The sequence below is a fragment of the Salvelinus sp. IW2-2015 genome, linkage group LG37, assembly GCF_002910315.2.
Source record: "Salvelinus sp. IW2-2015 linkage group LG37, ASM291031v2, whole genome shotgun sequence".
Taxonomy (NCBI): domain Eukaryota; kingdom Metazoa; phylum Chordata; class Actinopteri; order Salmoniformes; family Salmonidae; genus Salvelinus; species Salvelinus sp. IW2-2015.
The window spans coordinates 3,551,317-3,576,787 of record NC_036876.1 but is presented as its reverse complement, the minus strand read 5'-3'; the positions used below and the strand labels follow the sequence as shown (position 1 = coordinate 3,576,787).

Here is a 25,471-nt window from a genome sequence, read left to right as displayed (position 1 = left end):
GAATTGAAATTTCAGTGTACTTAATGAATTGATTGAAATCAAAATGGAGTTGACCCCAGCTCTGGTTGTTAGGTAATTGTACTGAGGGGTTACTGTACTAGAGGGGTGTCATTTTGTCAGTCGATACACTATACAATACATGTTCCCTCATAGGTGTTTGCTCCTATGGTCTCTGGTCTTTTCTTATGCCATAAAACAACGTTTAAGTGCTTATCAAGAAAAACTTCCAAAAGGACTGATTTGAGGTAGAAGTTGGAGCACTCAACGAAAAAAGGCGGGATGTATTTATTTTATCTCAATTTAATCCGTTCTATGGGATGTGACCAGGTGGAYGTCAAGCTGACAATAAATCAATGTCAGATTTTATTTTATTTTTATATAAAAAAAAATCTTGAGTACTCCAACTTCATTCTACTTCAAATTAGTCCTTTTGGAAGTTTAAGCGCTTCTCATGATTTTTGTTATTGTTGTTGAGCACCCTCCTTTCCTTTGTCTGCTGAAGTGTGAACGCCCACCTGAGCTAATAAAGTTTGTATTTAATTGTGCTTTTTGTTTTACCATTGCGTAACTCAAGTGATTTTCTGCTAGAGGGCAGGCCTTGCTGTTACATCGCTGTGTTCTGTTGGATGGAATGGAACTACAGGACACAATGCTCTGAGGTTTATGGTGTTTCACATGGGCTGCAGTGGGTATGCTATATTGTAACAGAAACATATTAGGTGTACAGTTGACTCCGACTGACCCTTTCTCTTAGACCCTTCATCTCTTTTTCACCTCCATTTCTCCCTTACTCTGTTTCTTCTTGTGTATCCCTGGCTAAGTCCTAATCACAACCTGCACTGCTGCTGTAGACCACAGATGAAAAGCCTGCAAACGRGTGTGTGWGAGAGAGAGAGCACTCTTTGTTCCTCTACTATAAAAGCCTGGCCAGTGCTTCATGGCTGCTTGTGTTCTGGTTCCGACTCGACCATAACTAGCAGCTGGACCCGAGACACGACTGATTCCATCCCCTGGAGATGACACAGTCTCCTTTATGTTATGGTTGAATGACCAATTTGACTTCCAATGTCAGAGGTAAACATGTTTTAAATGCATTACTTCTCAATCCAGCATATGGGACAAGGGATTGTAAACATGATCTATGCACCTTCAGGTGACATGGGACTACTGTTCCCTTAGCGCACACACACACACACACACACACACACACACACACAGTTCAGTCAGTCCCCTTAGTTGACATGGCCACAGAGAGCCCATTGTGTCCCCATGGCTGTGCACTGTTTGTTTTTTATTCCGGTTCTAGTTCCTTGTTCCGGTTCTGTCTCCCCACCCAGCCGCTGTGGAACAGACGAGGCCAGTGTGATAGGAAACCTGGACGGACCTCGCTGTGCATTGTGGGGGGGAAACTGAATGATCTCTAGAGGCTTTGTCCTGATTTTCCACCCTTCTCCCAAAGTGCGCACTTGCATACTCCCATCATGGATGTAAGTTAACAATGGTGTAAACTACCKCAACAATTCTTACACCAATTAAAAGGGTTTAAATCCACAAGGGTTAGTGTGCAAGGGTACACKTTGGGAGGAGGGTGGAGAATTGGGATGTAGCCTTTCTCTCCCTCGCACTGTTGTGTGCACTAGTTGTCAGTGGGCACTGAGCAGTTCATTAGCTCTCAACATTAAATAGTGCTTTTAGAAAAATGATAAATTGGACAAAATTATTGACAATGTACTAATGAGCCACTCAACAGACATGATAGCATTAGAAATAGTAGGTTATAAACCATTCCCCCTTCTCTCTAGGGATATATCRCATTGTTACTATAAAAGACAGTATGCTTCAACAGCAGTGCATCGCTGAACTAAGGTATCGGCCTCCGGTCGGTATCTTTTCCCCACCCCTCAATATGCTGCATAGTGAATTATTGACTCTACGTTTGTTTATGTGTAACTGTTGTTTTTGTCTCACTGCTTTGCTTTATCTTGGCCAGGTCGCAGTTGTAAATGAGAACTTGTTCTCAACTGGCCTACCTGGTTAAATAAAAAAATGTAATAAAAAATGACCCACCTCTGGACTCTCAAAATCAAATGAAGGACCTAGAAACAAAGCATTTGTCATTAAAATAAATTCAAGTATTAAGGTTGCCATGTAGAAATGTTATCGGGATTATCACAAGCATATTACATTTTTATTATACTTATGATTGTTCAGCAGTAAACCAATCATCGTTAGCATTCTTTACATCTGATTAGGCTATCATTACTATTCCATAGGCCTGTATAGCCTTGTTATTTGTGTCTTTCTATTTTTCTAAGCTCATTTTCTTTTTAACTCTGCATTGTTGGGAAAGAGCTCCAAGTAACTAAGCATTTCACAGTAGTCTACACCTGTTGTATTTGGCTCGTGACAAATACGATTTGATTMGATTTTTGATTTAGTGATCGTAGCCTACATCTCTCTTTAATGCATCCACTGCTCTAACCTATACGTGCAACCATTGCCATTCAAGACTGCAAACTYACATATGTAGCCAATTGCTTTGATTAAATATTGAGTACATACAATGTTYTCATTCATCTTTGACATTTTAACATTGGAAGCTATGTTAAAATATTTTTCAGGAGAGGTGCCATAAACAGCCTAAATAACTCCTGAGTACCAATCCCCCTTGGCAAAAATAAACCCCTATTCACCAGATGATTAGGCTACTACGTTGGATGAGTGGAACCTACGTGAATCATTTATGTATTAAAACATGTTTCTAAATCAAAGTCTTTAAAAGTCATTTAAAGAAAGGCCTATTTGAGAGAGAACTAAGAATCCATCTACATTTTGGAATCTAAATATAATTTCAGTTTTTTGGGTAGCATTACTATGTGCGCCTATGCAGCCTAATTTCTAACTACATTTTCTTGTGCATTGTTTTTGGCTTGTGTTACTCTGTCCGTAGTCTTYATTGGGATACGCCTTTAATGCACAAGACAAGACTACCGCCATTTCGATACATGATAGCCCTAAACGAAATTCTGAGCCTTGAAACCACCGCGTTCACCCGCAGAAGCTAACGGGTGGTGATCTCTCAACAACAAAAAATATCGCATTAGTTTTGTGGACAGTTGTTGGTGAAATTATTTAGACACAAAATCCGGCCTCAAATTAGCAAATGTTTCAAGACTTCAACAGTTGGGTACGCCTATAGTGGCTATTTTACGCATATTAAATAATTTATTCGTAGGCCTACTTCACTTATAAATTGCGACTTGTGCTACAAATTAAMAGTTATATAGAATATAACATTAAGAGATGTGTGACCAGAACCAGATATAAAATAAAYAAATATAAGCTTACCTTACATAAGTCTTATGTAGGCCTAGCCTATACATCTTCCGAAATCAAATAGGCTACAAAATGTATTCAACATTTTCCAAACATTTCCCCTTTCATTACGAAACTGCTCCAACATCTCACCGTTTTTTAGTCGAGACCAAACTTAAAATTCTACTTTATTAAAGTTTTGGCATGCAGGTGTTGGCCTATAGGCCTTATTGATTTGAAAATTAAAGTTGCCTAGGTAAAAACAAATAGGCTCATTTTCTACATATGCCATCACAGACATTTTACAAGCATAATTTAGGAAATACAAAATTCATTCCGTTATCTAATACAAAAAGGTCTATATTCAGTTCACTTCTCATTACAATTTCAAAATAATTATTGTTCTTACCGTTCCATGGGGCAAACTGCAAACTTTCATAGCGTATACAATTCAAGAGTTGGTTAAATAAGGTATAGCTGGGCTCAATTATTTTCACTATTCAGACGCTGTTGGTACTCATGCAGTTGGAACACCAGACTAGACTGCCCCAAGAAACAGGACTACTGCAGCGGGTATTAAAGCCTAATCACCCAAACCAATAGTTTGACACCTGACAGCATGGGGTGATATGTTTTATGTTCATCTGTCACCCTTTGTGTCTCTCTCTCTCGCTCTCTCATTMATTTTAATATTGCTGAAATGAATAGAAGTATGCCCCGTGAGCATTGTCTCACTGCACCGGGAGTGCAAGGCCCAGTATTTCGGTATGGTTGTATCTAGGGTGTTATACACTCTCTCGGGAATTCTTCGTCTCTAATCTGGTGCGTTGAATCTGTTTTTAAAAATTGGTGAAACGGTCAAACTGAGGTTGGTTACAAAAAAAAGTTTTTATCTGCCATGTGCAGTATAACAGTTATTCTCAAGAATATAACAAATCAATCAATAGCAAATAATATATTTGCTTGTATATGTGAATTAACTTGTATGCGCTTGGATTGTTGCTGGTTGCGGGTCTTGGTGCCTAGGCCAATACCCAGCGCCATGTACTGTATATATGGCTCTGCCTATACCGACGATGAACACCTGTTGTTACTAATTGCCGTGCCCCCCCCCCCCCCCCTTAAGAACGCCTCTGTTCAAATACCCCTTTTTAGTTTCAAACACGTTACAAGAATTGCAGAGACAATCAATGGTATGCCAATCAAGAATCATCAAAGATTTGTTGAAGAATAGGCATGCACATACAGTGCCTTCTGAAGTATTTACACCCCGTTACTTTTTTCACGTTTTTATTGTGTTAGTCTGAATTTAACATTGATTACGTTGAGATTGTGTGGCATACACACAATACCCCATAATGTCAAAATKGAATTTTGTTTTAGAATTTTTTACAAATGAATAAATAATTAAAAAATGTCATATCTTCAGTCAMTAAGTATTCAAATCCTTTGTTATTTCAAGCCTAAATAAGTTCAGGAGTAAAAATGTGCTTAACAAGTCACATAAGTTGCATGGACTCCACACATACAAATATCTGTAAAGTTCCTCAGGTGAGCATTGAATTTCAAACAGAGATTCAACCACAAAGACCAGGGAGGTTTTCCAATGCCTCGCAAAGAATGGAACCTATTGGTAGCTGGTTGAGAAAAAACAGACATTGAATATCCCTTTGAGCATGGTGAAGTTATTAATAACACTGGATGGTTTCAATACACCCAGTCACTTCAAGGATACAGGCTTCCTTCCTAACTCAGTTGCTGGAGAGGAAGGAAACCGCTCAACTATTTCACCATGAGGCATATAGTGACATTAAAACAGTTACAGAGTTTGATGGCTGTGATAGGAGAAAACTGAGGATGGATCCACAACATTGTAGTTACTCCAGAATAATAACCTTATTGACAGAGTGAAAATAAGGACGCCTGTACAAAATACAAATATTCCAAAACATGCACCCTGTTTGCAATAAGGCACTAAAGTAAAACTGCAAAAACATTTGGCAAAGAAATTAACTTTATGTCCTGAATATAAAGAGTTATGTTTGGGGCAAATCCAACACAACACTTCAAGGATACAGGAAGGAAGCCTGTATCCTTGAAGTGACTGGGTGTATTGAAACCATCCTAAGTGTCATTAATAACTTCATCATGCTCAAAGGGATATTCAATGTCTTCATATTTTCAAGCATGGTGTTGGCTGCATGATGTTATGGGTATGCTTGTCATCGACAAGGACTAGGGAGTTTTTTTTWGGATAAAAAGAAACAGAATAGAGCTAAGCACAGGCAAAATCCTAGAGGAAAACCTGTTTCAGTCTGCTTTCCAACAGACACTGGGAGACAAATTCACCTTTCAGCAGGACAATAACCTAAAACACAAGGCCAAATATACACTGGAGGTGCTTACCAAGACAACATTGAATGTTCCTGAGTGGCCTAGTTACAGTTTTAACTTAAATCGTCTTGAAAATCTATGGCAAGACCTGAAAATGACTGTCTAGCAATGATCAACAACCAACTTGACAGCTTGAAAAATTTAAAACATATATTGTACAATCCAGGTGTGCAAAGCTTTTGGACTTACCCAAGACTAACATGTAATGACTTAGGGTTTTGAATACTTATGTAAATKAGATATTTCTCTATTTCATTTTCAATACATTTTCAAAAAATGTCTAAACATGTTTTCACTTTGTCATTATAGGGTATTGTGTGTAGATGGGTGAGAAAATATATTTAATCCATTYTGAATTCAGGCTGTAACAKAACAAMATGTGGAATAAGTCAGGRGGTATGAATACTTTCTGAAGGCASTGTACATGATAATTACTAACTTTATTTTTTCCTAAGAACATTTTTCTTTTACTAAAGACAATTAAGATGTATGAAAACTAAAAAATAGCTGCCATCATTTAACCAACAAATGTAGCCTAAAACAAATGTCATGACCTACAATGCATGCTGRAGGAACTCATTCCGATAGTAATTTACAAATATATTGACAGATATACTGATAACAATAATGATGATCATGAAACTACTTTAAATACCAAGATAACAAGTMATATTTAACCATGTTTTAGTTTCAAAAACACTTAACCCAAGGCAGGGCAGGGGACCAGTATCTGAGAATGCAACAGAAGCTGCTATATTTAATGTGCGTCTACCTCTGATTTAAACTGCTCCAGGCYAACCCCTGTTACATACAGGACGTAGGCCTCCAGGCGGAGGCCCCAGGTAGCCTATAACTCAACGCAACCACACAACTTCTTTAGTAGATTTGGTTGCGTAAAAAGCCTGTTGACTGTGATTTCTGCATGGCCTGGTACCCCAACATTGACCCGTTGGATTACAGTAATCTGGAGTGATCTATAAAATCCATATCCACTAGGAGTTGAATCAGACACACAAACAGACTACGTGGCAATTCGGATACACATTTAGCTGTAAGATTACATTTATGTAACGGTTACCTGTAACGTTTTGGTATGCCGTCTGACTTTTGGGGGGTAAACGCCTATCCATTGTAGGCCTAAACTTTGTAAAACAGTAGCTTATTCTGTAGTCATACAATATGAATTCAATATTTATCCAAATATGTGTCATTGGTGAAAGAAAAAGAAAATTGTATGGTGTTGTCTGACAAATAAGATTGGGACCTTAAATGCCATGTGGCAGAAAAACATGGTAAGGAAAATGTATTGCTTTAGGCCTACAACTTTTCTTTCTATAGTTATACCGATGGTATGGGAAGAGGGRTTTTCTCTGAGCTATAAGTAGAAACGTCAACAGATGTGTGAAATGTGTAACCATACGGAGGAAACGACGTATTGACATATGGCTGTTTAGATGACTGGCAAGAGACTGAAGCGTTCAGTTCAATTSTATTTGAATTCAATACAAATGTATTTATCACCTCAGGGGCAACTAAGAAAGGAGAGTCMGTTTACAGTATCAAGTCCACACCATATTCCACATAAAAATACAGTATACAACGGACATCAATCATTATATGACTGAAACAATTATGGCCCCATGAGTAGTCGTTGGTGTCTGTCAGTGTGATGTACTGTATATTGGAAGTTTAGTTGTCAAAAGATATTTGTATTGAAGTGAGAAAAACCATATGATTGGCATAGTGTATATTATGATACTGATTACTATTTCAATTTTGATCGATAATATTATTGATGTAAACACGTGATGAAGTTTGAATAGTTGAACAGTTCAACCAGTGTGATGATGCCATGAATGACGTTAGGCCTATATGGGGTGTGGGAAAGTATAGGCCTATTAAAACGGCAAAACATTTTAAGTGTGTGTGTGGGTTGGTGGGTGGGTGGATGTGTGTGTGTGTGTGTGTGGGTTGGAGGGTGGGTGTGGTCATCCTCACACACACAGAGCTGTTGTGGCAATCAGTCCTCTCTTATCTTACTGCTGAGTGTGGGATTTGATTGACAGGTACATTCAACGCATTCACAGATTACAACATCTGAAACGAATAATCAGCTATTTAATAATTATTACCTTCCTACATTGCGAAACTGTAATTATGTAATCCCATTCATTCCCAATGTGGATGTTTTGTGCCTTGTAAATGGGTATAGGCCTACAACAGACAACCACCTGCGGTTGTTCCCAGTTACAATTCGCAACAGCCACAATTGGGCTATACTGCGCAGTCACAACAACGGTAGGCATGTAATGAACTCAAAATAAGTGAAAGCTTTAGTTGAGAACATACAACAATAGAACCCATTGCTATTAAATGTGAATTTGGGCAAAGCAGCCCAAGTGTTGTTCATATCTTCGTCAATATTAGGCCTAATGGACCGATGGAACAAGGGTAAATCATTTAGCACAGTTCATGCGTTTCTGAAGAACTGTGAATATATACATTTGAGAAAAAACTAGGCATTTAAACTTTGACTGAATTTAAACTTTTCCAAGTTTCCAAGCTATGTTGCAAATATATCAAACTAGGAACGCTCGAGGACAAACTTTTGCATCTCTAGTTGAAAAAAGCCTATTTACCATCAAAGGTCTTGTGCATGAGTTGTGCAAAATGCATTGTACTATCAACTATAATAACCGTATTTTTTGTTGTTGCAATAGGCCAAGATCTATAGTGAACTCCAAAATGTAACCTAGGCTAATGAGTGGTTGCAGTGCACTTCGGGTTTATCATTGAAGTTTTAGCTATAGGCAATTTTTGGGGGACAATTTTTTTTTTTTTACACATCTGCTACTCGCTGTTTATTATGTATGCATAGTCACTTTACCCTTACCTACATATACAAATTACCTCGACTAAACTGTACCCCCGCACATTGACTCGGTACAGACCCCTGTATATAGCCTCGTTATTGTTATGTAATCTTATATATTATATATATTATTTATATTGTTACCTTTTATTACATTTTTTACTTTAGTTTATTTAGCAAATATTTTCTTAACTCTATTTCTTGAACTGCATTGTTGGTTAAGGGCTTGTAAATAAGTGTTTCACTGTAAGGTCTACACCTGTTGTATTCGGCGCATGTGACAAATACAATTTGATTTGATTTAGACTATGTGCATTTTACGCAAATGTGGTCTTTAAACGTTCTCTAAACTTCTCTCAACTCTAAACATCCTCTCTTTTCTTTAATGTTTTCGTGAGATGCTATTACGGCTTTGTACAAGGGAATTTCATGATTTACCTCTAAAAAAGATCATGGCAAAATAGCCTACTGTGGTTACTGAGCTTATTGCATCCGTTGACTATTCCAGGCTTCGAGTAGCCAGTTTATTTTCGATAGCGTTGAAATAATTTATAATATCCTATAGGTATGCATAGTATATGCACACGTCTATTCAGTTTAAACTAGTTGGGGGGGGGGGAATCTATAGTGTCTTAAATTTAGAAATTAGAATAAAAAACAAGGGTTCCTTGGACCATATACTACATATACCGATCTGAGTCTGTTCACCAATCAAAGACTAGCCTGAGCAAACCGGATATTACGTTACTAGTGACAGCCACTTTAGTGCACCCTGTCATTACAATATTGTCCATATACGACTGTAAAACCGGCAAGACAAAAAAACTACAGCCACCAATATTATCTAAAAAATCATACAATAGTTATACACAAGAATGGCATGGCCATTATATGGTTCGTTTTACCTTATGTGACCATTTCCCCCATTTGAACACCCCCTCCTCAACGTTTTCTACACAGACATTATTGCGATCTCCAAATGCAGAAGACCCCGAGCAGACCACCAACAATCCAACAGCCGTGACCATGCCACCACGGCGCCGCCGAAACCAGCAAGTAAAACGGGGGTAAAGTAACTGATTTCAAGCCCATGCTCTGGGGTGCATGGTTGGAGAAAAAGTTTCCTTTCTTGGATGCAGAGTGAACTGACTGGCTTTGCAGAGACCAAGATAGACCATGCTGGTGGTTACACGATTGTCTTTCAGTTAATTTTTACGTGGGTGAACAAGTATAGCACCTCCCAGTTTCTTTGGTCATAGATCTGGTCTCCTCTTGTAGGCTACACTCATTGTATACGTACAACATGCATTTTGGGTTTAGCGCGGTCCTATAGCTGAGGAGGCTCCTTATCTGGCTTGTCCACAGGGCCCCCTCCTTCTCACCACATCCACCATCTCTCTTCTCTACTTCGGGCCGCAGGATAGTGCTGAAACATGCCGAGACACTTGCAGGGCAGCTCGTGTCTGTCGCAGGTCCGCGAGGCTGGTTCTGGTTTGTAGCCTAGCTGGATCTACTTTGTGGTGTGGTCTCCCCCACCATATCTGAATATAACTATTGCAAAGGAGGAAAACAAGTTAAAGAATAGCAATAACTGCCCAATAACGAGGTGAAGAATACAGGAGATCTATACACCAATATTGGAATCGATGTTCGATCAAGCTACGACTATGGGCGATGGGATCGCTGAGGATCGCAACCACAACCACCACCACCACCGTGGATCCAACTCTCTGTACGGTAACCGGATGGACAAATGCCATACCGAACTTGGGAGCAGGTCGCCGGTGCAGAGTACAACCGATACCGCGGGTACATCGGCGTCTACCCCCACCTCCTCCAGTGAAGACGGACATGATAAACTGGACCCAGTGGACCCAGACTACTGCCAGAGGATTTTAGTTCGAGGTTAGTAACATATTCTCTTTTTTGTTGTTGTTGAGAAAATGTACATCTAGAATGATGAATTGCAGAAAGAGAGCACAGATTGTCTGCAAAAGTTACTGCACAAAACCAGAGGTTCACAATTATTAAGATTTGAGAATGTTCATTAAATTAACTTATTACTAGGCTATTATTTTTTTAAAGGATACATTTACATCTATACCACTATTGCAATTATCTAATATTACCCTACTTCGATACCAACTACTACTACACTGCTACTACTATACTACTTTTACACTTACAAATAAACCAATAGTTGAAGTGATTTATTGTAAATAAAATCTGAAGGTATTCTCATATTCAGATGAAGATTTAATACTATATATGTCCAATATAATTCAACATYAAAATATAGCCATATATTCTGACAACAGGTTMRAWWWWTKTTTWAACTGTTCAACTATTCAAACTTCATCACATGTATTTACATCAATACTATTATCAATCCCAATTTATATAATAATAATCAGTATCATAATATACATTATATGATCACATAATAATAGCAGTACTTGCTTTGTACTATATGAGCCAACAAATKATTCAGTAATCATTGGCAAACAAAATACTTTTAAAACACAAACCACCATGTGTATGTCTTAGTGTGTGTTTACTCGTGGTCATGTTGTTGCCTTTGTTTGAGTTAAGGTATTGTTATCAAAAACGGGATAAGAAATCATCTAAATTGTCCACGCCCTCTTTGTTTAAAAGAAAGGGGACCACCTTTCTAGGTCTACGTCACCTCTGCATGGAATTCTCCAAAATATGTAGACTCACTAAATAGACCACAGGAAAAGAATTAACCCCAGGAAGAGTCTCTGCTGCTTCAGCAATAGCTGATGGGGATTCTAATAAAATACTAAAAACTAAATAGTTMTTTTTAAGAATGAATCAAATGTATTTCTGTGGATCTTAAGGCCTACAYCCTATTTTAAAACGTGTTGACAGGGAAACAAAATATTTAACATTTTAGTCATTAAATAGACTCTCTTATCCAAAGCAACTTACTGGAGCAATTAGGGTTAAGTGCCTTGCTCAATGGCACATCGACAGATCTTATGATTGTATGCAGCCATGATGGCAATAGTGTTTCAATAGTTTGTAGTAAATTATGACAATAAACATCCTCCTCAGCAAAATTCCCGTCTCAAAGCACAACAAACACACAGCCATGCATCTTTCAGAATTWAAAAAAATATATTAACTGCAAATCTATAAGGAAAGTATTGGTTTTTCATATTTTGTGTATACCAGTTACCTTCCAAATGTTTATGTTTAAAACGTTAGAATAGTTTCAGGAGTGTGCATTGTTAAAACATGGCACATTGTTAAAAGTGTGACCAAAATTATATAAAATGCTATACTTACTTGTCTTATAGTCGATAGTAATTAGGCTATGTGACTGACTAACTTAGAATTAAATKAATTGAATATGCATCTCTCTAGTTTTGTTTAGTGCTTATATGTCTTTGCACTGCTTTGCAGKGCTGTAAAATGTATTTTGATGTCAACAAACCCCAAATAATACAGGTAGCAAAAAAACATGTTTGGGAAGACTATTCTTATCAACAGTTTTAAAATGTATTTTTTTTATTTTTAATAATAGTCATAGTGAACAGCAAATACATTTTATTTAAGCATATGCTATTAAGCATATGCTATTCATCATTTTCAAGTTGACCATTAATTTCAAAAATATAATATCCATATCCCTTACCGGGATAGTTTTCACACCAATGTGGGATGCATATCAGGCTAACATGACATGTCGGCACTGACAATATCAATATCACAAAATAAAGTTAAACTTTCCCCCCTTTGTGCGCACAATTTGATTTTCACCAAATGTGCAACTGGCCCATTCATTTGAACAATGATGATCATACACATTGCCCACTGGAAAGTTCTACATAATTTAGTTAAATGCTCATGCCCAGGCCTTGAAACGGTGTCTTGGTGGGTGCTGAATCTGAATAGAAAGCCGGTAACTGTAGCAGGCAACGACCYCCGCGGTAGACCGAGCTTKATTAGATGTGGTGAGGGCGAGCTGAGCGCTGAATCCAAGCTAAATCCGCAGTCCCCGGTGACACTATATGTTTTTAAAGCTGACGATTGAATGCGCTGGATACCTCGTGAGAACCCGGGGTCAGCGAAAGGTCAGCATGTCTGACCTGCGACGTCCGGATGCGCGTGCAAACTGTTTTCGAGGCCCTGCTGTAACGTTTAACATTGAGATGATTTTAATCTAGCGTGTTAGGAATTAATGGATGATGTATTAGTTGGAAATCAGAAATTTTAGAATGAATCTCTGCATGTCGCTCTGGCTAACACCATGCTTGCATGCCATGGCAGATGGGCTATGGTGCCGGAGACTATGCTGCATAGATGCTATTTCCAGTGTAGGCAACACATATGGAGTCACTGATGGTAGTCTACGTCATACATAAAAATAAATATCTATAAAATGTGCAATCTATAGGCAGTAGTCAATGGTGCAACCATATAAGTAGCCTCAAAATATATATACCACTCACGTGACTGCAATGACAAAGGAAACAGATAGTAGACCWAATGGTGGTCACGAGGCAGTAGGCCCAGAGCCATGTATTTAGATTATAGGCCTATGTTCCATTCTGTCAAGGAATTCTGAATTCTGAAGCTTCTAGAATTTGATGGACGTTTTGCTGGGGAATTGATATGGATTTAGGCGCAACATTATACGACAGAAATGCTATAGGGCTATACCTCATTTGACAGTTGTATTTTATTGAGGGAACCAGCTGGGTTATGTTTCAGATGTATATATCACTTAGGCGGGCCTATCTATTGTAAAGACTATATTATTTCGAAATACTGGAAATTGTTTAACTTCCGATTTCGGTGAGGGATTTAGAAAACATTTGGTTGATATATTTTATTCTCATATTTAGTTTGATTAGTCAATTTTTTTGGACAGTGGACCTACATTATTTCATTGTTTTCAGTCAAAACACGTCCCTCTTTCTAGCCTACTTGAGGAGCGTTTCGTTGTTTTAACCATGTGTAGTATTGGCTGACTGATTAGTATTAAAGACATCTCTTGTTTAGGGCGGGTTGTAGGCTATGCATGGGACCACTGTGACTACGTAAGACGTGTTAAAATTTTTGTTTAAAAATATTTATTTTATTTTATTCCTTCTACATTAACAGTCAGTTTGGACTTATAGAAACTTTAAACTTGTCAAGATAATGTTGCACAATTAGTTTTGCACTCAACAGTTATTTGGTATTGGATTAATAGCATATTCCCCATAGCAAGACTTGGCATATTACCTAATTTGATATAAAAACACGCATGTCCTGATGTTGTATGTATTGAACCAAACAATTTAATATTGTMCCATAAATTGCTATATTAAACGTGTATTGATGCATCAACTAGCCTATGTTACGCTAGGCTACATTCTCCAGGGTTCTAGGACGCATGGCAAATGCAAAAGTACAATTGAAATAGAACTCTGAAAACATGGTCTCCAAACATTCGCTCTCGCTGAGGCAGACAGTGCACGTAWTATTTAGTTAAATTAGGTATAATTTAGTAATGTGATAGGGATGTTTCTTTCAGCTCWCATTTTCCGGCCTTCTGGCTATTACTTTTTGGGAATATTCCCCAAACATATTGCAGTGCAACAAAKGTATTCAGATTTTTTACATTTGTATTATTTGACGCTACTTCCAGTTCCATGAGAGAGYCTAATGTAGCCTACGCTCAGTTGGAAGTATGGGGAAACTATTCTAAGGCATCAGAACCTTAACATAACGGCTAGACCTACTATCTGGTGCATTGAGTTGTATTTACGGATATTGCCATTCTTACAATATATACTATTTTACGCCCTTTCTGTATTTCTTTCCCTAGTAACTTGACTAGCTTACAGTATAATTCTCAAGCATGCAAATTACACGTCAATTTCCTCATACTGAAAATAATGGTCACTTCAAGGTTATTCTAAAATRGCGTGGGCCCTACCTATATGAAAGCGCACATTTGTGCCATAAASGAGCACGATGTTTAACTATATTTTCCTGGTCTGTCCAAAAAATGATGACATTGGTACTACAGTATATGCAATTGTAATGTTAAGCATTGTGACATTTGTATTTGTGACATTTCACACTGTTCGGCTGCAATATCCACAGATGCTAAGGGTACCATCCGGGAGATCGTGTTGCCAAAGGGTCTCGACCTCGACAGGCCAAAACGCACGCGGACCTCCTTCACCGCAGAGCAGCTCTACCGTCTCGAGCTCGAGTTCCAGCGCTGCCAGTATGTAGTCGGCCGAGAGCGCACTGAGCTGGCGAGGCAGCTGAACCTGTCTGAGACACAGGTAAGAAACWGACATCATTTGACAGAGTATTTCCTCAGTTGTGGTGAGTTATGGATAATAGATTGATATCCTGTTGTACCAATGAAGACAAATAGTAAGTACCTCCAGGAGTCCCAATTTGTATAGGCCTAAATATTCAAATAATAGATTAGATTTATTTTACCCAGTTTGAGTTTCATGTTTAAATAGTTTCTTTCCAGTTTAAAGAACATGTTTTTTTGTTATCCCTGTGGTGGTGTGCTTATTGGTTTGATAAAGGTAACTTATTAGGCTGAGGTTATATCATACATTATAACTARTCGCTGTGCAGTGCAGTCACATCCAACTGGACACAAACATGTTGAATCAACGTTGTTTTAATGTAATGTGTTAACATATTGTGAAGTGTAATCTTCGTGGAAAATGCATTGGAGTTGAAAAAAGTAATCAACGAACAGTTTTTTAGGGTAAAATTTCAACCACAGGATTTTGTCATCATGGTAACCAAGTTGTAACATACAACGTTGTATAACATATGTTTGAATTTGTACTTTTAAACCAATATCATATCTTGGCGTATCCGAAGGAAGAAAAACAATAGACTGGGCAGCACCTCCTACTGGAGAATTTATCTATCTACAGCTACCCTTTGGTGTCCCATMCAGGGTTTTTAACCAAGCCCCACTATGATATTTGTCACTGACTATTACCAATGTGCTGTCATGAGAATGATTGTTAAAAGATCTCCWCTTAAAAACGAAATGGAGTCACGGTTGCTATCGAAGTTATTCCAAAGGGTAGGTTTAACAGAGCAAATGAAATTTGCCCATACTTTAAATCAACCCATAATTCAACTAAGAATAGACAATACAATAGGCCTTGGGTTTCAAGCTCTGGTTTGATTTAAAATGTAATGGTATTTAGTGATATTGGTGCGGCAGGTAAGGTACAAATCTGTCGTTCTGCCTCTGAACAAGGCAGTTAACTCACTGTTCCTAGGCCGACATTATAAATAAGAATTTGTTCTTAACCTACTTGCCTAGTTATATAATATAGAATTTTTYGGTTTTCAGCGCAACAAAATATCAACATTTGAACGAGATATTTAAAGTTTGAAGGAGATATTTAAAGTTTGATTTGATTTAGTTCTACTTTGTTTTTTGGTAGCGATGTGATTCCAACATATCAATTATTAATTKGTAGACTGGAATTAAGCTCGAATTAAAAATCAGTGGCAAATGTTGATATTTGGTTGSGTTGTCAACCAAAAACTATTCAATATTACTTTTGCAATAGAGTAAATAGCCCCAAATTAAGGTCATTTAATCAACTAATGTAACATTCAACCTTAAAATGAGGAACACATCCATGACCACATGTTGAGGTTACTGTAACTACACGTCTTATTATGTAATCATATAAAGCGTGCATGTTCAGGATAGCATGCRTAGGTCATCGCAGGTCTGTGGAGAGATCTTCAAAATTGCTGTAATAATCTGAGGCATGTACTTTTTAACGTAATCTCAACTGCAATCCAGGTAATTTGGCGCTGTTATTAGATGAAGCAGAGTGATAACACATGCATCTGTTGTATAAATAAAAGATCTGACTTGGTATTCCCATTTGAACTTTGCTGTGCCTTTAAATGGTTGAAAGCGCATTGATAGACATTTGGGTGACAACTAAACCAAAAATTCAGACATAGTTTTTTCCACTGGAATTTGGTTGTGCTTTTAGAATTTAGATGGTAGAATTGGCTTTTAGTGATAGCACATAGGACATTCTACTAACGTTTGGCTGTTACTTTGAGTGGGTGAATATAGGTGGTAATCTCATTGATCAACTTCTCAAACAAATATTGCGCTATTATCCAAGTTGGAATGACGTGGTGTGCTCAGTGGGATTCTATTGTATAATGTCTCTGAATTAATTTATACCTAACTTTTGTCATGTAGACTAGATGTGTCCACTGAGGAGAAGCACGAGATGTAGACATATTATATCTAAGACTCAACCAATGTCTTATTCGGAAACTCCATGCAATCATCATCATCATATAGTCTAGCATTTGCGTAATGGCTCCATTCTTGGGGCCTATCTACGAGTTCATAACCTATTATCAGTGCTGACGTTTCTTTGCGGGAATTCACAGTAGCCCCATCAGCCAGGCATCTCTTGTAAGTAAACCAAACACCATAACGCCCTCGGCGCTTTACAGAAAGTATTCTATAATAATAATAATAACAATAACGATAATGTTAATATATTTATATTATTTAAACTTTTTTGCAACGATACAGTGTGTTGTATAAAACAAACTTCTCTAGACAACAGTAACAAGTGAAAAATGGATGGATGTAGGCTATACTATAGCTTGTGTCCTCCACATGAAGGATAGAGCAATGATAGCGAATGACAGAAAACATGGCGTGAAAGAAAAAAAATGGCAACTAAAATATGATAGAAAACATGGAGGATCCATGGCCTCAATTGTCAACTGATGCCTTACTATGTCTCTGAAGCGAGTTGTGCCAATAGGAACTGAACTATTTACACGTTAAGTTATCATTTCCGCAACATATTTAGTAGACCTAACGTAATGTGTAGCCTATACGGTCATCCCTGATAATGAGAGAGTGACAGGGTTCATTATCGTCAAATGGTTGGTGTGAATGAAAACACTTGCTAGAGATGCTATAGGCCCCACTTGTCAAAGGGCTGTCCAAGACTGCGTCTCCCTCCATTTAGGAACCACAACATGGTGTGAGCGAAAACAACGATTGGCAACTAAAATATGATAGATAACATGGAGAATCCAGAACCTTTTATGTTTCTGTCAACTAATGCATTAATATGCCTCTGGTGTAATTATACGAGTTATGCCTATAGAACTAAACGAGTTACATGTCTAGTTATCATTTCCGCAACACATTTAGTAGGCTAGACCTATGTGTAGCCTGTACGTTAATTCCTGAAAATGAGAGAGTGACAGGGTTGATTATCGTCAAATGGTTGGTGTGAATGAAAACACTTGTTAGAGACGCTATAGGCCCCAGCCTATTTGTCGAAAGGGCAGTTCAAGACCAAGTCGTTTCTAGTTCAACGGCATCTCCCTCGATTTAGGACCAATGAGAATCAGAATCAACTTTATTCACCATGTACATTTATATGTATGCTACCAGGAACTTGACCTGGTGAAATAGTGCTGACCACAATAAGCAGAACATACAGACAGAATATATAAACAAAGAATGTATACATGATCCACATACGGTATGGAGGCCTACACTATATAGATACAGCAACAACAGAACAATTAGCCTACACTTAGGTGTACTATTACACATATCTGATAAATGGACAATTCTCCAGCGCATTTGTACTGCCCTTATACAGAGAGATCAATGACAATGAGGGAGAGGAGACGAGACGAGGAAAGCAAGCTAATACTTTTGAGATGCAGCCAAAGCTATTAGCTGTATCATTCAAAGACGTGGCCTCTATTGGTTGACCTCTGCTCTTTAAGTGCTTTCGAGATTCTATGAACAGCGCTATAGAAGTTTAACACATTATTATTAGGATCTTTCTGAGTTTTTGCCATCAAGGCTTTCAAAGGAGCCATATGGTTATTTGATTTCCAGGTCCACTTACGCAACGTACAGTGGCCTATATGTGTRGTTTGAAAGCATTCACATTGCTTCTCCGTTGTGAGAGAGCGTTCGTGAAATGCAGGATTTAGCGTGGAAATAATAGCTTTTATGAATACAATACGAACTCATCTTAACTCAAGGCAAAATGTTACTTTGATGGTCAGAAACACGATTTAATTAGCATTTTCAATTTCAAGGAGGCGGTGATAACCGAAATGCACGTTTGGGRAAAAAATGTACTCTGATTTCTGAGTGCGTTTAGCCAACCTCATTMGTATTCATCCAGTGATGCCCTCGTTCAAATATTTCCATTCAAAGTCAAGTTTATTTCACAATATGAAATATCTAGAGGTCTACATTCTATCTACAGCATTTTGATTTATAGTCTATCTCCATGCAGCCTCATATTGAAGGGAAGAAGGTTCACCTACCACCATTGTCGACCATGTCCAATTTGCTATAGCCACACAAACAATCATGCGACGAAAAGACACATCAAGTTCATTAAAAAGACAACTATGGCAATCTTATATCTAATTTTATCACAATATACCAGTAAACTTCAAACCAAGAGCAACACAAATAATCTTTTTGCAGTTGGGCCAAAACAAAAGAAGAGGCGGGACTATGTCATGGATGGTTTGGCCACTGTGAACAATGTTTACATCAACATGTTCATCACTTACTGATATTTCTAAATGCCCATTCCATGCTATGACATCTCTTGTCGATTTCTTTCGATTCAAAAATAAGTGATTGAATTCATCAAATGCTATACTTAATTTGATCATTAAAAGAGATCAAGCCTAATACGAATTAAATCCAATACATGGAATATGCTCGTAGCTTAAACCTTAGCGCATCCAATAACTTCATAATAACACCTAATAACGCGTAATTTAGCYCAAAATGCTTCCATGCTGTAACATATAGCTCAATTTTGACATTGTAAGCCCATTTATATTCACTAGCCTATTATAGTTGGCTAACACGAAATATCAAAGTCGCGACAATATTGGGCCTAAAAATATATATATTTTACAATAAGTTTAGTAAATTTATTAAAGGGGTGGGGGGGCAGCGTATGCACACAAACAGATATAGCCTAACTTGTGATATTGCGCTCATATAATATGACGTCAGTCWCGTAAATAGTTTATTGTTCCGAAATTCGTTAAGACATTTGCGCGGATTCCTAAGCGCCATGTGTTTGGGGATATGGTCGTTGACCCAGGTGTAACTCGAATTAGTTTGGTCACGTATCAAAATTGCCCAGGCAATGAGGCATAGGCTACATTTGCTCAACAAAATACATACGGGAAATACCTTTTAACAGTTTAATTTAATAAAAAAAGACAAATATATAAAATAGTGTGCGTGTTTTGCTGTTCAACTTGTACTAAGACAAATTATTCAATGAGGTGTCTGAATATGCTTCGGGCTACCTAAACMGTTTCCCAGTTAAAACAAAGTTTCCAGGTCAGTTGTGCGTAAAAGCCTTGAGTTCACCAAGAGCTACATGAAAGCAAACTATTTGCAGGTTGACGTTTATTGGGAGAAGTCTTGTCCTTTAGGCAGAAGTGAGCGATTTTTGCTAGATGGACCAGCTGCAAAGTCAAAATTGTCTATATTGTAAAAATTCTTAAAAACAAAAATGTTTTTTTTGTTGTTTTAATTTAAGGTTAGGGTTAGGCATTAGGCTTATCAGTGTGGTTAGGGTTAGGTTTAAAATCAGATGTTATTACTTTGTGGCTGTGCCAGCTAGTGACCACTGCAGAGCTGCCTCCAGAACACGATTCATGACGAAAAACTCGAACCTATAAACTATTTGAGTCGGGTGAATAACCTGTAAAGTCAAACCCCTCCCTCATTCAGGCAACATCTCGCCTCGCCTCTCCCCAGAGCCCAGCAGGTGGCTCCCCCTTCCCATGTAACGCGGCGGGGAGCCTCGCACCCTTGGCACGCTATGGAGTTTTTTTGGGGATGTCTGTTCCAGCAGGCTTAACTGCTTCAAGGAGGGATCATGTTCATATTATATCAGGAAATACATTCCTAAAGGCAGCGTAATTGTGTTAATATTGTCTCTGTCACTAACTTCTCTTTCTCTTCACTGCTAAAATGATTTACTCAGCTATAGAGGAAACACTCACATTGCATTTCGGGATGGTTCTGTGACTGTGCACCCCAATTGTTCTTGCTTGTGTTTTCTCCAATTGTTTTCTCGGACTCCTTGTTTTACATAAAAGCTTAAAAGTACATTTTGGATTGACCCTCGGTTAATACCTCCATACAATTTGGAGCACTTTCATCCCATGCACTTGTAATCTCTCACAATATTAATACATTTTCAATTCCGTTATTCTGTCTATCAGTCCACAGAGTAGGCTACATTTTCAGCTTGCTTGAGAAACGCCTTAGTCTGGGAATGAGCAGAAATGGCACCCTACGCTGAGTGTACAAAACATTAGGAACACCTTCCTAATATTGAGTTGCACATCCGTTTGTCCTCAGAACAGCCTCATTTCGTTGCGGCATGGACTCTACAAGGTGTCGAAAAGCGTTCCACAGCGATACTGGCCCATGTTGACTCCAATGCTTCCCACAGTTTTGTCAAGTTGGCTGGATGTCCTTTGGGTGGTGGGTCATTGTTGATACACAAAGGAAACTGTTGAGCATGAAAAACCCAGCAGCTTTGCAGTTCTTGACACACTCAAACCGGTGTGCCTGGCACCTACTACCATACCCGGTTCAAAGGCACTCTTGCTCATTCACCCTCTGAATGGCACACATACACATTCCATGTCTCAATTGTCTCAAGGCCTAAAAATCCTTMTTTAACWTRTCTCCTCCCCCTCATYTACACTGATTGGAGTGGATTTAACAGGTCACATCAATAAGGAATCATAGCTTTCACCTGGATTCACCTGGTCAGTCTATGTCATGGAAAGAGCAGGTGTTCCTAATGTTTTGTACACTCAGTGTATACTCCCTATAGTAGGACCCTACTCATGCACAGGGCTCCGGTTTAAAATAGTGCACTATATTGGGAATAGGGTGCCATTTCAGATGCACCTCAAACGGGGTCTAATGACTGTCTTTCACATGGAGAAATGTTAGCACCTTTCATGCTGTTACCTTTTCATTAGATAAGCTACATTCCACAGTGTGAGAAAGGAATGTCTTCTAGGTGAGGGCTGCCCTGGAGTACAATGCTTAMATCACCAGAACTGACCTTTACTGAAACCACGTTTAGTGAAAATACTTTTACCGAAATWGCTTTTACGGAATGGACTTTTACGGAAATTACTTGTACAGAAATTCCTTTTACTGAAATGGTTGACTGAAATTACCTTTGACTCCGACTGAAATTATAATTTAGACCAAAAATACAAACATTTTCCCCCAAATACTTAAGTTAGTAAGGGTTTATCTTTTCACTTATGTAAATAATGACAAGGTATCTTAATCTGTCACCTGACTCTGAGACCTTGGCATAAAGATGTTGAGTCAACGTAGTTTCCATGTTATTGCAATGTTGGTATTATTACGTTATAGCAACGATGAAAACGGGTTGAATTCTGGCCAATGATACACGTTTGCATATAGAATCCCAGACCTCTCTATAGCTTCACAACACTGTTCCCATCCCACCTGGTACCAACCATGGCTCCACCATGACCAGGCCTTATTTTATTGACATATTGCATTGTGTCACTCTATTGTTCTCTAATGCCCATCCAGGGAAAGACATGATTTATGGTGGAAGGGGCTGTTTAAAACTGGTTTAATCCTGCCCTGGGACAAATGGTAGAGGGCTAAGTTACAGAATGAATGGAATCCCACTAGTTCATGTGGAGCTTTGGACACAAGCTGGTCAGAGCTAGCAGCTGTGAGTGACCAAATATTTTGATATATTTTGATCTTTCAAGGCAGCAAAGCTTGCTAAACATGCACAGTTAGATAGGCTGATGAGCTGCTGGAAAACATCCACAATCATGTTTGTTTTAGAGACTTGTGTGTTAAGTACAGTAAGTGAACTACAGTAAGTTAAATATAATAAGTGAAGAACAGTAAGTGAAGAACAGTAAGTGAAGAACAGTAAGTGAAGAACAGTAAGTTAAATATAATAAGTGAAGGACACTAAGTGAAGAACAGTAAGTAAAATACAATAAGTGAAGGACAGTAAATGTGTGTTGTGTTGATAATGGCTGTAGTGACATGCAGGTCTGCCATGCCTGTGTATAACCTTCCAACACAGTCTTTTTGCAGAACTTAATGCAAGATAAATACCAGGTTAAATACTAACAGAAACAAGAGGTAATCTATTCTAATCTGTGCTGTACTGACCATGGATTTGCACGAGAGAGAAAGAGACAGACAGACCGATAGAAAGACAGACCGACCGGCAGACAGACAGATGATAGAGAGAGAGAAAGAGACAGACCGGCAGACAGACAGACATGATAGAGAGAGAGAAAGTGACAGACCGACCGGCAGACAGACAGACATGATAGAGAGAGAGAAAGTGACAGACCGCCCGGCAGACAGACAGACATGATAGAGAGAGAGAAAGTGACAGACCGCCCGGCAGACAGACAGACATGATAGAGAGAGAGAAAGTGACAGATCGACCGGCAGACAGACAGATGAGAGAGCAGAGACTTAGAGAGCGGATCTGATCCTTATCTTAGTAATACCCTGGGAGGAGGGAGGAGCACTGAGGACGTATTAAAGAGATACATAACTCCTCTGTTTTCAAACATCAACTTGTCAGAATCCTTTACACACACAGCTCTACTAATACCTTCTGTGTGTGACATCCCTCTATCCCTCTGTGTGTGTGTGTGTGTGACATCCCTCTATCCCTCTCTGTGTGTGTGTGTGTGTGTGACATCCCTCTATCCCTCCGTGTGTGTGTGTGTGTGTGACATCCCTCTCATTCATTCCAATAGACTGATTTGGGATTTCTCCTTGCCCAATATGTAACCATTCTGGAACGTTGAGGTTTTGACATAGCCCCCTTGAATTTAATAGGATCTCTATGTCGCCCCCCTCCTCCCGCTCCCAGATAGGAGTATATGAACATGTCATGAAATTTGAATTACAGGAATAGCTGTAAAACTGAACATTTTCTCTCTGACCCAGGCAATGTGTAGAATGCAGATTTGCTTTAAAAGGCTAATCGCTAAATGTGTAGGATGTATGAGTTAGTTGCTTCCCTCCTACACTTCAGCTTTTACATGAATGACTGGTTCTTTCTGCGTCTCTCGCTGTCTCTGCTCTCTCTCTCTCTCTCTCTCTCTCGCTCTCTCTCGTCTCTCTCTCTTTCTCTCTCGTTCTCTCTCTCTCTCTCTCTCTCTCGGCCACTCGCGTCTTTCTCTCTCTGTCTTCTGTCTCTGTCTCTGTCTCTGTCTCTCTCTCTCTCTCGCCTCTGCTCTTGTCTTTCTCTGTCTTTGTCTCTGTCTCTCGTCTGCACTCTCTCTTTCTGTCTCTGTCTCTGTCTCGTCTCTGTCTCTGTTCCTCTCTCCTCAGAACATCTGTGGGACTATGTAATGCTCCAGACGACTGCCAGACACTTATGTTCTAGGAGTTACTGCAATCACATGCGAAATACATTCACAACACAGAAACAGAGAGAGAAAAAACACACACACACACACACACACACACACACACACCACACACACACACACAACACACACACACACACACACACACACAACAACACACCACACACACACACACACACACACACACACACACACACCACACACACAAGAGAGAAACAGAGAGAGGAAAAACCACACCACACACACAGAAACAAGAGAGAGAAAAAACACCACACACCTACACACACACACTGCTATCTGCAACCTGTGGTGAAAGGCATTAACAAAGACCAAGACAACAAATTAAATTGTAGGTTGTAGTCGGTGCAAGACCCCACAGCAAAGCAATTACTGAGTGACAACAGATAAGTAGATGGGAGATTCTCAGGTGTTAATCACCTGGGAGGAACACAAGAGAAACAGCATCCAAACACATTCAGATACAGTATGAGGAAACGTCAGTATTAATTATGGCAGGCTTAGCAACCGTCTACACCAGCAATCTGTTAAAAACCAGCTGGGAAGTTGTACAATAGCACTCTGACTGAAGTTTCTTGCGGGGAAACACAAAGCTATTATTATATATTCTATTTCTAGTGCTTCTGAACAGTGTGTTTTTCCTGGTCCGGTCATTAAATTGGCCAGAGAAAAACTCCTGGCCCCTACATACAAATTCCGTGAGCACTACGAGCGTTAATGTCAGTCCTAGAGAGAGGAGGTCCACAGAAGGAGAGGGACGGAGGGATGTCACACACACACACAGAGGACAGTGAGGGATGTCACAACCACACACAGAGGGAGGGGATCACACACACACACACACATTCCACACCACACCACACACACACAACACACACAGGGATACAGGGATGTCCACACACACACAGAGATAGAGGGATGTCCACACACACACAGAGGGATAGAGGATGTCAACACACACACAGGGATAGGAGGATGTCAAGAACACACACCAGGGATAGAGGGATGTCACACACACAGGATAAGGGATGCTCACAAACACACACAGGGATAGAGGGATGTCACACACACAGAGAGGGATAGAGGGATGTCACAACACACAACACAGGGATAGAGGGATGTCACACACACACAGGGATAGAGGGATGTCCCAACACACACACAGGATATAAGGGATGTCACACACACACAGAGGATAGAGGGATGTCACACAAACACACACAACAGAGGGGATAGAGGATTGTCACACACGACACTACACACACACACAGCCGAGTCACACACACCCATCACACACACAACACACACAGAGGGATAAGAGGGATGTCACATCACACACAAGAAGGGATGTCACACACACAC

The 25,471-nt window shown here is 39.1% G+C and overlaps 1 protein-coding gene across 1 annotated transcript in view; it reads left to right on the top strand.

Annotated features, from left to right (window-relative positions):
• The first annotated feature begins 10,139 nt into the window (after positions 1-10,139).
• LOC111960375 (ventral anterior homeobox 2-like) overlaps positions 10,140-25,471 on the top strand; it is a 29,955-nt gene continuing 14,623 nt past the window's right edge. The window contains exons 1-2 of the mRNA XM_023982348.2: positions 10,140-10,486; positions 14,705-14,892. Coding sequence (XP_023838116.1) covers positions 10,228-10,486; positions 14,705-14,892 — 447 coding nt within the window. The 5' untranslated portion in view covers positions 10,140-10,227. The remainder of the gene's footprint in view (positions 10,487-14,704; positions 14,893-25,471) is intronic.